The sequence below is a fragment of the Balaenoptera musculus genome, chromosome 19 (genome assembly GCF_009873245.2).
Source record: "Balaenoptera musculus isolate JJ_BM4_2016_0621 chromosome 19, mBalMus1.pri.v3, whole genome shotgun sequence".
Classification (NCBI taxonomy): domain Eukaryota; kingdom Metazoa; phylum Chordata; class Mammalia; order Artiodactyla; family Balaenopteridae; genus Balaenoptera; species Balaenoptera musculus.
In genome coordinates, this window is record NC_045803.1 from 15,040,235 (window position 1) to 15,054,273 (window position 14,039).

At 39.0% G+C, this 14,039-nt stretch overlaps 1 protein-coding gene across 1 annotated transcript in view; it reads right to left on the minus strand.

Annotated features, from left to right (window-relative positions):
- Positions 1-973: 973 nt before the first annotated feature.
- The window catches only part of LOC118885464 (zinc finger protein 607-like), a 57,884-nt gene continuing 44,818 nt past the window's right edge, over positions 974-14,039 (minus strand). The window contains 1 exon segment of the mRNA XM_036834099.1: positions 974-993. Coding sequence (XP_036689994.1) covers positions 974-993 — 20 coding nt within the window.

Below are 14,039 nucleotides of genomic sequence, written 5' to 3' on the forward strand. Positions count from 1 at the left end.
TGGGGTCTTACTGGAAAATAAGCCTGGGCCACAGATTTTAAGCCTCCTTACCTGTTCCCCATTTCAAGGTGGGACTAGACCAGGACTCCTTTTCATTCAGGTCCAGAAACCTATTACTATGTACTGAATAAAATGACATCTCTCAATCGTAACAAATATTCTGGCTTATTTCTCTTCCCCCGCCCCCGTAGCCTAGAATCCCCTAGAAAGTAGCCAGAAAAAAAACAAATAAACTTTGTCTTAAGAGGGACAAGTTTTTCACTGAGTAGGCTACATCCTTTGGAGGGTAAGGGCTAGTGTTTGATCACCTTTTGATAGAAAAGCCTGTCCGGCACTCAGATTCTTTGGCTACTATTTCTTTTCCTCAAAAGATCCTGGAGGGACAGTGTCTGGCACGGGTGGACTTTTGTTTATTTAGCATTAATATGAGAGGAAGCAAAGAAGACCCATAATTTTGCCCCTTTATAAACTTTGTTCTTGACTTAAGTTCCTCAACATCTCTAAGCTTCAGTGTTCTCATCTACATCATGGGGATATAGAGTGAAATAATGGTTAAGAGTGCCAACTTTGAATTCAGAAGAACTCTCATTCCAGTCCTTGCTCTGCCATTTATTAGCTCTTTAATCTTAGTTTTTGGTTTCCTCAAAGTAAAATGGTGATAATAATGCTTACCTTAGTGAAATGCTTAATACAGTTCCTGGAATATAGTTCTCTTTCTCTAATGGATAGCTATTTTTAATGAGATATAGTGTGGGGATGAAAATGTAGGTTTTAGATTCAAACCAGGATTTGAATCCCTGCCTTTCAATTTAACATGTAATCTCAAGACAGTGATTTCACCTCTCTAATCCTCAGTTTTATCATGTGCAAAATGGGGCTCATTATGAGGCTCAAATGAGATTCTGGCTATGCCCATTTTAGTGTATTGGGAGCATAGGAGAGGGACTGTAGGCTAAAGGAGGGGCCTGGGACCTCAAGAGAGTTTGGGGGTACCTTGGGAGAGGGGGCAGAGCTCAAGGAGAGGGCCTGTAAGAGCAAGGGAGGAGCTAGAGCATGAAGGAGATGCTTAGAAGCCCAATAGAAGACCTTGGGCATATGAATTATCAGAGTCCTGGGGGAGATGACAGATTCTAAGGAAAAGCTTGGGAGCCCAGGAGATCAGAAGCTTGGGAGTATTGGGAGGAGATCCTGGAGCAGGAGTCAGATCTCAGGGGAGAGGTCTGGGAATCCAACAGATTTTTAAGATATTGATTTTGCATCTTGTAACTTTACTGAATTCATTTATTAGTTCTAACAGTTTTTTGGTGGCATCTTATGGGTTTTCTATATATATATATATATATCGTCTGCAAATAGACATAGTTTTAGTTCTTTTCCAACTTGGATAGCTTTTATTTCCTTTTCTTGCTTAATTGCTCTGGCTAAGACTCCCAGTACTATGTTGAATAAAAGTGGTGAGAGTAGGCAACCTTGTCTTGTTCCTGATCTTACAGGAAAAGCTTTCAGTCTCTCACCATTATGATGTTAGCTGTGGGCTTCTCAGATATGTCCTTTATCATGTTCAGCTATGTCCCCTCTATACCCACATTGTTTTTTATCATGAATGGATGTTGAATTTTGTCAAATGCTTTCTTTTTTTGCATCTATTGAGATGATCATATGATTTTTATTCATTTTGTTAATGTGGTGTATCACATTGATTGATTCGTGGATGTTGAACCATCCTCTCATTCCTGGAATAAATCTCACTTGATCATGGTGTATACTTTTAATGTATTATACTCAGTTTGCTAATATTTTGTTGAGGATTTTTACATCTATGATCATCAGGGATATTGGCCTGTAATTTTATTCTCTTATAGTGTCCTTGTCTGGTTTTGGTATTGAGGCAACACTGGCGTCATAAAATAAGTATGGAAGTGTTCCTCCTTTTCTATTTTGGAAGAGTTTGGGAAGGATTAGTGTTAGTTCCTCTTTAAATGTTTGGTAATAATTGTTTTTTATCGTACCATCTGAGGATTGTCTTTCTTCAATACTGGAAACTTCTCAAATGTTAACATTTTCTTATTTCCTCTCCCTCATTCACTCTATTGATTCCTTCTAGAAATGATTATTTGTAGGCTGGCACTTCTCATTCAACAACATTGCCTCTTGGACTCTCACAGTTTCTATAGCTGTCTAAGTTAACCTTCTCTTTAATCTCCTCTGATCTAATTGTTAGGTTACTCATTTTCTTTTTAGCTGTGTCAAATCAGTTAACTGATTTAAGGTCTATCCCATCTTTTTCAAACCTGTCTGATGTTTTTAATACTATTTTCTTTAATAGTATTTTCTTTCCCCAGGTTTTTTATATCTACTGTTGGTTATTGTTTTTTTTTGGGGGGGGTGGGGGGCATTATTTCTTCATATATCTTTTTCTGCTCTTCTTTTCTTTTCTTTTCTTCCTTCCTTCCTCCCTCCCTTCCTTTCTTCCTCCCTCCCTCCCTTCCTTCCTTGTCTTTGTTGCTGCCTGCAGCTTTCTCTAGTTGCAGTGAGCAGGGGCTACTCTTCGTTGTGGTGTGCGGGCTTCTCATTGCGGTGGCTTCTCTTGTTGCAGACCACGGGCTCTAGGCGCGCGGGCTTCAGTAGTTGTGGCACATGGGCTTAGTTGCTCTGTGGCATGTGGGATATTCCCAGACCAGGGCTCGAACCCGTGACCCCTGCATTGGCAGGCAGATTCTTAACCACTGCACCACCAGGGAAGCCCTTGGTTATTGTTTTTTTAAAAAAAAATATATATAAATTTATTTATTTATTTATTTTTGGCTGTGTTGGGTTTTCGTTTCTGTGCGCGGGCTTTCTCTAGTTGTGGCGAGCGGGGGCTACTCTTCATCGCGGTGCGCGGGCTTCTCATTGTCGTGGCTTCTCTTGTTGCGGAGTACAGGCTCTAGATGCGCAGGCTCAGTAGTTGTGCCTCACGGGCTTGGTTGCTCCGTGGCATGTGTGATCTTCCCAGACCAGGGCTCGAACCCATGTCCCCTGCATTGGCAGGCAGATTCTTAACCACTGCGCCACCAGGGAAGCCCCTTGGTTATTAACAGTAGTTATATTTCCTGACTGAGGGAAGGAGTGTGACTTCTGCTCTTCATTGTGTTCACTGAAATTTATTCATAGTGTACTGTTTTCTTGAATGTTTTCTAATTTTGGACTGAGCTCATAAGTGAGCTTTTCCCCCCACTGCCTTGTACCCCATGGCTTCCACAAGTTGGGAAGATTTATTGGTTTATTCCTGGTTGGTATTTCTATATCTTGCAGCCAAAATAAAGCCATACCTAAAACCCAAGTGAAGGAAGACTCATAATTTATAAATACTAGGAAAAGAAGCTTTTTTTTCATCTTAGCAACTAGCCTTCTGCAGAGCTCTTAATTCCAATTCTCTGAATCGCTCATTCCTAAGACTCATAGCCTAACACATTATGGATATTAACATATAAATTCTTTTACTACAGGACTTCCCTGGTGGCACAGTGGTTAAGAACCCGCCTGCCAATGCAGGGGACACGGGTTCGAGCCCTGGTCTGGGAAGATCCCACATGCCATGCAGCAACTAAGCCCATGTGCCACAACTACTGAGCCTGCACTCTAGAGCCCGCGAGCCACAACTACTGAGCCCGCATGCCACAACTACTGAAGCCCATGCACCTAGGGCCTATGCCCCAGAACAAGAGAAGCCACTGCAATGAGAAGCCCACACACCGCAATGAACAGTAGCCCCCGCTCGCCGCAACTGGAGAAAGCCTGTGTGCAGCAATGAAGACCCAACGCAGCCAAAAATAAATAAATAAATAAATTTATTTAAAAAAATAAATTCTTTTACTACTGTTTTAGTTATTCGTTGCTGCGTAACAAATGACCACAAACTGAGCAGCTTATAAAAACATTTATTATATCACAGTTTTCATGGCTCAGGGGTCTGTATATAGCTTAGCAGGGTTCTCTGCTCAGGGTTTCACAAAGCTGCAGTCAGGGTACCAGCTATGCTGTGCTCCTTTTTGGAGTTCAGGATCCTCTTTTTAGCTCTTATGGTTGTTGGCAAAATTCAGTTCCTTGCGTCTATAGGTTTGAGGACACTGTTTTCTTGCTGACTGTCACCTGGGGACTGCTCTCAGGCCCTAGAGGCTGCCCACAGCTTTTCCCCACATGGACCTCTTCCAGGTCCTCTTAGAACACGGCAACTTACATTTTCAAGGCCAGCAGCAGATTTTGTCACATCAATCTGCTAAGATGGAATATTTTAAGTAATGTAATAATGGGAGTGACTATCACATTACCTTTGCCATATTCCATTGACTAGAAACAATTAACAAATTCTGTGCTCAAGGGGAGAGGACTACACAAGAGGGTGACTCTTTAGAGGTCACTTTAGGGTGTGTCCATCACAATTCCTAATATCTGAAGACCTCCCAGGTTAATCACAGCATATGCTCCTGGCTCTCTCTGGTCCCACCCCCTCCCCCAGGCTTTCCATTAAGATTTTTGTGAACTCAGCTATGCAAGTTTTTTGTTTTTTGTTTTGTGGCCATGCCGCTCAGCATGCAGGATCTTCCCTGACCAGGGATCGAACGCGCAACCCCTGCAGTGGAAGCACAGAGTCCTAACCACTGGCCCACCAGGGAAGTCCCTCAGCTATGCATTTAAGAGGACGGCTCTTATACTGTATCCATTACTAATAGAAGTTCTGTAGAGAAGGATTCCATCAACTTATCTAGTCTGCTCCATTGCTTGAGAAATCTACATATCCCTTAAGACTGAGTTCACTACCTACTTGTACAGACAACCTCCCCTTTCATGTGCTATCTCAGTCCCCATCTCCTCACACTGTATTGTGATCTTTTTTACTGGTTTCACGACAGTTTCTTGAAGTCATATCTATTAGATTTGTTTCTAAATGCATAGGGGAGGGGAAAACGGCAAAAGTAGAGAAAAGGGGGTCTTGGTCCCATACAGCACAAAACAGGTGATTGAAGGGAAACTGAAGCTTACCAAGTATGAAAGGGATTGACTAAAACCAGGGGAAGCATGGCCCAGGAGAGCTGGGAAACGAATGAATAACAAAGCTGGTAGAAAATGTGAGTGGATTTTTTCCCTTCAGGCCCATAAGGGAGTACCATTAACATTATCTACAGAGAGCTAAGGGCAAAAATCATTATACAGTTGACCCCTGAACAACACAGGTTTGAACTATGTGGGTCCACTTATACACGGATTTTTTCAATAGTAAATATGACAGTACTATATGATCCTTAGGTGAATTCACAGATGCAAAACTGCAGATATGGAGGAACCTCAGATACACAGGACCGACTATAAGTTATACACGGATTTTTTTTTTTTTTTGGCTGTTTTGGGTCTTTGTTGCTGCGCGCAGGCTTTCTCTAGTTGTGGCGAGCGGGGGCTACCCTTCGTTGCGGTGCGCGGGCTTCTTATTGCGGTGGCTTCTGTTGTTGCGGAGCGTGAGCTCTAGGTGCAAGAGCTTCAGTAGTTGCAGCATGCAGGCTTAGTAGTTGCGGCATACGGGCCCTAGGGCGTGTGGGCTTCAGTAGGTGTGGCACATGGGCTTAGTTGCTCCGCGGCATGTGGGATCTTCCCAGACTAGGGATCAAACCTGTGTCCCCTGCATTGGCAGGCAGATTCTTAACCACTGCGCCACCAGGGAAGTCCCTATACACAGATTTTTGACTGCAGCAGCTGGGCTCCCCTAACCCCCGAGTTGTTCAAGGGTCAACTGTACTTGGCATACCAAGGGATTAAAACCAGTCTCTTGTTCTGTCAGACTAAGCTCCGCTCAGGGAAGTTCAAGAAATTCCCGGTCCTGAGTTGGAATCCCAGAATCTTCCTTGTGGTAAGGAAAGCTGTGAGCCTCTCTGTGAAAATCTTGAGGAAGAGTGAATATGGCACATGCATGAGGGAAAGAGGATGGCTAATTTGTCTCCACTCTAGAAGGAGCCTGGAACCCCTGGTGCTAAAGGAAGGAGCGCTGTTGTTCAGATCTGATCAACATATTTGGATTATAGAGGAGCTTTTTCAAATAAGTCAGTTTGGGAGATAAAGTGAAGACCATTCTCTCAGGGACCTCAAAAAAAAAAAAAACAACAAACACCTTTTACAGTAGGCACTGTCAAGGTTTCTGAAGAGGTTGAGATTTTACCCTATGTACAAGCTAGTAAGCTAGCCTATTACTGTTTCATGGAAGCTGGCAGAGGACATGAGATTTCTGGTCAAAAGCAAAGGACTTTACCCATGGCACACCAAAGAAGCCTCGTGTCTGTGTTGGTTCTCTATGCCCCCACGTCCCACAGGCATGGAGCAGGTAAGCCTAGATGGATGCCGGCACATGCAGTGGGTTGTGTTACAGGAAGGGAACACTAACCCTGGGTAGCTTACTACTTCACAGCAGTCCGTGAGCAAGACTTTTCTCTCTCTCTTTTATTTAACTATAGTTGACTTACAACACTGTTTGTTTCACGTGTACAGCTTCAGATTTTTTTTCCATTATAGGCTATTATATTGAATATAGTTCCCTGTGCTATACAGTAAATCCTTGTTGTTTATCTATTTTATGTACAGTGGTGTGTATCTGTTAATCCCATACTCCTAATTTATCCCTGCCCCTTTCCCCTTTGGTAACCGTAAGTTTCTTATCTGTCTGTGAGTCTGTTTCTGTTTTGTAAATAAGTTCATTTGTATTTTAGATTCCACATATAATATATTTGTCTTTCTCTGTCTGATTTACTTCACTTAATATGGTAATCTCTAGGTCCCATCCATGTTGCTGCAAATGGCAATATTTCATTCTTTTTTATGGCTGAACAATATTGCATTGTGTGTGTTTGTGTGTGTGTGTGTGTGTGTGTGTATACAGAACATCTTCTTAATCCATTTATCTGTTAATGGACACTGAGGTTGCTCCCATGTCTTGGCTACTGTGAATAGTGCTGCTATGAACATTGGAGTGCATGTATCTTTTCAAATTAGAGTTTTCATCTTTTCCAGATATATGTCCAGGAGTGGGATGGCTGGACCATATAGTAACTCTATTTTTAGTTTTTTAAGGAATCGCCATACTGTTTTCCATAGTAGCTGCACCAATCTACATTCCCACCAACAGTGTAGGAGGGTTCCCTTTTCTCCACACTCTCTCCAGCATTTATTATTTGTAGACTTTTTAATGATGGCCATTCTGACTGGTGTGAGGTAGCACCTCACTGTAGTTTTAATTTGTATTTCTCTAATAATTAGCAATGTTGAGCATCTTTTCATGTGCCTGTTGGCCATCTATCTGTATGTCATTTTTTGAGAAATGTTTATTTAGGTCTTCTGCCCATTTTTTGACTGGGTTTTTTTGTTTGTTTGTTTGTTTTTGATATTGAGTTGTATGAGCTGTCTGTATATACTGGAAATTAAGCCATTGTTGGTCACATTGTTTGCAAATATTTTCTCCCAGTCCGTAGATTGTTTTTTTTTTTTTTTTTTTTTTTATAAATTTATTTATTTATTTATTTATTTTTGGCTGTGTTGGGTCTTCGTTTCTGTGCGAGGGCTTTCTCTAGTTGCGGCAAGCGGGGGCCACTCTTCATCACGGTGCGCGGGCCTCTCACTATCGCGGCCTCTCTTGTTGCAGAGCACAGGCTCCAGACGCGCAGGCTCAGTAATTGTGGCTCACGGGCCCAGTTGCTCCGCGGCATGTGGGATCTTCCCAGACCAGGGCTCGAACCCGTGTCCCCTGCATTGGCAGGCAGATTCTCAACCACTGCGCCACCAGGGAAGCCCTGTCTTTTTTTTTAATGCATGAATTTTTAAAAATTTCTTTTCTTTTTTTTGGGGGGGTATAGTTGTTTTACAATGCTGTGTTAGTTTCTATTGTACAGCGAAGTGGAGTAGAGTTCCTTGTGCTATACAGCAAGTTCTTTTTTTTTCTTTTTTTTACAAATGTTATTTTATTTATTTTATTTATTTACTTTTGGCTGAGTTGGGTCTTTGTTGCTGCCCGCAGGCTTTCTCCAGTTGTGGCGAGCAGGGGCTACTCTTCATTGCAGTGCGCAGGCTTCTCATTGTGGTGGCTTCTCTTGTTGCAGAGCACGGGCTTTAGGCACGCAGGCCTCAGTAGTTGTGGCGCACGGGCTTAGTTGCTCCGCGGCATGTGAGATCTTCCCGGACCAGGGCTCGAACCCATGTCCCCTGCATTGGCAGGTGGATTCTTAACCATTGTGCCACCAGGGAAGCCCTGTACCTGGGTTCTTTTGCTTAGCATTCCTTGGAGGATTCATACATATTGCTGACTGTTGTTTCAGATGATTCATTCTCATTGCTGTATATTATTCTACTGTATAAAGATACCAAAATTTCCCCATTCTACTGTTGATGGGCACTTTAGTTCAATACTTTTGATGAACATATGTATGCTCCCAAGGACTTCTGCATCTCATGTCTACCTGCCTCAAAGCTCTGCCTTATTTCTTACCTCACAAGAAAGGAACCTTAAGGGATGATCAGTTATCAGGATTTTAAAAGCGACATGCCAGGTGAATTAGTGATTTTACTTTTGCAAATATGCTATACTTATATTTTTCAAGTATTAGTGTTATGGACAGAATGTTTATGCCACTCACCCCCAAACTCATATGCTAAAGCTCTTACTCTCAATGTGACAGTATCTAGAGATGGAGCCTATGAGAGGTAATTAGGGTTAGATGAGGTTATGAGGGTGGGCCCTCATAGCGGGAATAGTGCCCATAAAAGAAGAGACACCCCTATCCTCAAAAAGACAACAAATAACAAGTGTTGGTGGGGACGTGGAGAAAAGGGAGCCTTTCTGCACTGTTGGTGGGACTGTAAATTGGCACAGCCCCTGTGGAGAACAGTATAGAGGTTCCTCAAAAAATCAAAAATAGGACTGCCATATGATCCAGCAATTTCACTTCTGGGTATTTATCCTAAGGAAATAAAAATACTAATTCAAAAAGATATATATAGGGACTTCTCTGGTGGTGCAGTGGTTAAGAATCCGCCTGCTAATGCAGGGGACACGGGTTCGAGCCCTGGTCCAGGAAGATCCCACATGCTGCGGAGCAACTAAGCCTGTGTGCCACAATTACTGAGCCTGAGCTCTAGAGCCTGCGAGCCACAACTACTGAGCCTGTGTGCCACAACTACTGAAGCCCGTGTGCCTAGAGCCCGTGCTCCACAACAAGAGAAGCCACCGCAATGAGAAGCCTGCGCACCACAATGAGAAGAGTCACCCCCGCTCGCCGCAACTAGAGAAAGCCTGCGCGCAGCAGCGAAGACCCAACACAGCCAAAAATAAAAATAAGTAAATAATTAATTTAAAAAAACAAACAAAAAATCAAATCAACAGATATAAAAAGCTCCATAACTTTTTAAAGACAAGTTCTATCTTCCTTTAAACTTTTTAAGCTCTTTAAACTTTAAAAAATCTAGTAAGTGCAACATCAAACATTAAAAATACAATACAAAAGGAAATTAGAATACAATCTCACATATAAATACAGATGCAAACATTCTAAATCAAGTTAACAAATGGAACTGAGCAGGTATAAAAAATAATATACCATGGCTGACTAGGGTTTATTCCAGGGATGATTAAAAACTAAGAAATCTATCAGTATTAATCAATATATCAATAAAGAAGAATAGTAAATGACTAAAGCAACAAACAATGAAATGGAGTTTGGAAAAAATGAGGCATTTCTAATGTAGGAAACTATTTAAATACAATACAGATTATTTGGGGCACATAACCAAAAGGAAATAATAGATTAACCATGAAATGTTGACATAATTTCCATTAAATTGGAGAAGCCTGAAAACCTGAAAGCCTGAGACTCAAATTATTTCGTCCTGCATTATATTTAATTCTAAAACTTAAACTTGTATGGGACAGTGGTGTTAACTATCAGATGGTGAATGACTGAATAAAATATTGGATTCTCCACCTGAAACAAATGGACATGGAAGTGTAAGTTATAAGGGACAGTCACACTGATATCATAGCTACCAATACACAATACCACTGACATCGTCACCACCAATGTACAATACAGCCAAAGTTATTTCAATAAAAGAAATAATCCATATAAATATGTTAAAAGGAATTTTCTTTTTGACTTGCAGATAATTTGATTATTTAGAAAACTAAATAGTCTAATAAAATTGTGAATAGAAATAATAAGAATATTTGGTACGACTGAAAACTTATTATACTGAAATTTAAAATATTTGTATGAGGGGTACTGAACATAGTAAAAAAACAGCATAAATCAGCATAAGTTTGGAAAAAATAAGGACATATAAAACAAGCAAAGGATTTGGATACTGAATATTTTTTAAAACGCCTATAAATCAGAAGGAAAAAAATGAATAAATGGGCAAAAAACGAGACTAGGAAAATCACAGTAAGTAACATGATTGGCTAATAAAAATATATGGAAAATATTCAACTCACTAGTAATTAAAAAACTAAAAACTAAACCACACACTAGAAGAAGAAATACAGGACATTTATTTCACCTTTTGACTGAGTTGCCAGATGTCCACAAAAAAAAACAAGTTACCAACATGTACCAAAGGTGAAAATGTATACAACCTATGCCTGAGTAATTGGACACCACTGCTCTGTGTACTAGTATACAGGAGCAAAGCTAGACACTGGTTTTGTAATAGTGAAAAACTGTCAACAACTGTATAATGGCCAATAGATAAGATTTAAATCTATTGAGGTATATTTATATCAAGATTGGGCTAAAATATATTTCATTTTGTAGAAAAATAGCAACCCTACATTCAGAAAAAGGACACTAATTGCAGGTCAGGATGTGAGCTGTTAGCCATCCAATTATCGCTAGTAACATGAATTAATGACCCATAATTCCAATCTGAGAGTCACTCCCTTTGGATTTGGCAACATTTCCCAGAGAGATTAATAGGTATTAGAAATGGAGGTTCCCTGGTAGCATTTTAAAGTGTTCTTTACCACAGGTCTCCATTTGTTTGGTCAATATGAGCTTTTCATTATTCAAACGTAGAGATTTAGTATTCAGTACTTTGTAAACTTGTTTAAGCCCAAAAACATTTTAAAAAGTACTGTCAAGTACCAACAGTATTCCTGGGGCATAATTTCAAAAACGTTGGATAAAGGTATGTCTGTACATTCAACATATATATATAGTAACTTGGAGAAGTACCATGCTGACCTACTGTAGGCTTATTTTATTACAGAACTCAAATTATTCTGTCTTGTGTTATATTTTATTCTAAAACTTAAACATATGGGACAATGATGTCAACTATCAGATGGTGAATAACTGAATAGGATAGTGGATTCTCCATCTGCAACAAATGGTCATAGAAGTGTAGGTTATAAGGGACAATCACACTGACATCATAGATAGTTGGTTGACAATGCATAATTTGTAATTTCCATGAATCATTCTTATTTGAAAGATAAGCATTCTTTTATAGGGCTAAATACCAATTGTGCAAAAACACAGTATTTCATCAAAACTAATATGATTTGCTGCTGGCACTTTCTTCACATTTACAGAAAATACAGGGAAAGGCAATTCAAATGACTAATTTCTGACATTTATCTGGATGGAAGTGTTTGAAAATAGGTATCAAGTATGTCAATAGGTATCAAAAATGGTCAAGTATGTGTGTTGGGGGGTGGGAGGGAGGTTCCTTTTAGTATTAAAGAAATCAGTTATCTATAATTCGGCTCATTCATAAATTTAAATAAAGATTAGAAAAACTAATGAATCTAGATCACAGATTCGCAAACTTGTTCTTAAAGGGCCGATAGTAAATATTTTTAGGTTTACGAGGCATACAGTGTCTGTTACAACTAACTCTGCTGTTGAAGACAGAAAGCAGCCTTAGGTAATATGTAGGTGAATGAATACAGCTGTGTTCCAATAAAACCCTAGAAAAACAGGTGGTTGGCCCACAGGGCAATCGTTTGCTAACCTGTAATATTGAAAGTACTAAACTTGGATCAACAGCTTTGTCATTCAAGATTTATAATTAAACAAGAATAGTTAAGTCTTGAACATTCTAGATAAATGCTTTTTTTTTAACATCTTTATTGGAGTATAATTGCTTTACAATGGTGTGTTAGTTTCTGCTTTATAACAAAGTGAATCAGCTATACATATACATATATCCCCGTATCTCTTCCCTCTTGCGTCTCCCTCCCTCCCACCCTCCCTATCCCACTCCTCTAGGTGGTCACAAAGCACCGAGCTGATCTCCCTGTGCTATGCAGCTGCTTCCCACTAGCTATCGGTTTTACATTTGGTAGTGTATACATGTCCATGCCACGTTCTAACTTTGTCCCAGCTTACCCTTCCCTCTCCCCGTGTCCTCAAGTCCATTCTCTAGTAGGTCTGCTAGGTAAATGCTTTTTAATTTCATAGTTCTTTTGGTAGATTCTCAGTTTCAGTTGGCGGGTAATATATTTAGATTTTCTATACTTAGTTTCATAAGGAAACCTCATTTAGCTTTTGATTTTTAGGACCTATTATTCTAATAGAGATTTGTTATAATTATGTAATCCGTATATCAATGAGCTAGAAATACTGTTAGAAATAATTTCCTTCTTTAAGTCTACCCAAGTATGTGTCATAGTGCTGCTTTTAATAAAAGAGTTGTTTTCCTTTGATTTTATTTTATAAAATTTAAATTAAATTTTATAAAATAAAATCAATATCATCTTAGGTTAATTTTGATAAATTACATTTTTTCCCAGGAATCTAATACATTCTTTCAATTTCTAAATATACTGGAATAAACTGAAGCATTGCCTTATAATTAAAATATTTTTTCTTCCATATTTACGGCTAAATCCCCTTTATTTGATGCTAATATACTTTTAATAGAAAAATTTTTAAGTTAAAAAACACTGTTTCAAGATTACTATTTCATTTCTAAATTATAAAACTGTACGTCTAGATGAATTCATTGCTTTTCATGGGAAAAAACCCAAAACTCTGAGTATCATTTTGGTTAATAATCAATAAGCTCTAATAATTTTATTTGTATTAATTGCTTCCTCTATTGGCTTAGGATTTATGTTGTTATATGTCTAACTTTGTAGGTCAAATTCTTATTCATTGTTTTATCAGTTTTATCAACTCCTACTAAGTGAGGCACTGAATAGTTCTGGGGATAAAGCAGTGAACAGAAAGTTCTGGTCTTCATTTTTTATTTCATGCATGCATTGAAGAGTATTACATTTCCAAAGAGTAGAGGTTTGGTAACATCCCAAAGCTGGTATATAGGCATTTTATTATTGTTCCTTTCTGAATAGCCCTAATTTCAATTTTAATTTTCTAATTGATTCAGGACTTATACATGAGATTATCAATTTGCAAAAGGAGGTGATAAAATATGTAGATTAATAACTGTAAAATGAATCTCTACAATGGAGAGATCTAGCAGTCTCCACTATAACCAATCTAGCACCATTAATAGTAGGAAAATGCTTCTTAATGTACACAACATAAACTCAATTAAACCTCTTCATTTAACTTCAAATTTACTGGAACTATTAGAGATAGAAGAACAGGACAAATGGACCTACAATGAAGCAATTTTAAAAATCCAGAACATGAGACATTCTGTAAGATAACTTTCCTGTACTTTTCAGAAATCCAAAGTAAGGAAAACATGGTGGGGATGCTGTTCTAAAACAGGAATTGGCAAGTTTTTTGTAATGAACCAGACAATAAATATTTTAGGCTTTGTGGGTCATACAGCCTATTGCAACTATTCAGCTCTGCCAAAGAAATACCAAAGCAAACACAGACAGTATTTAAACGAAAGAACATGTCAGTGCTCTCATAAAACTCCTGTTTTAAATCCTCTCATGATTTTTACATTTTACTAGAGTTTGTGCAGAAAAAATTATTTAAAACTCAACAAGGCATAAGGAATTACACAAAGCTAAATTCATTACATCCATATGGACTTGATCTCATAATGAT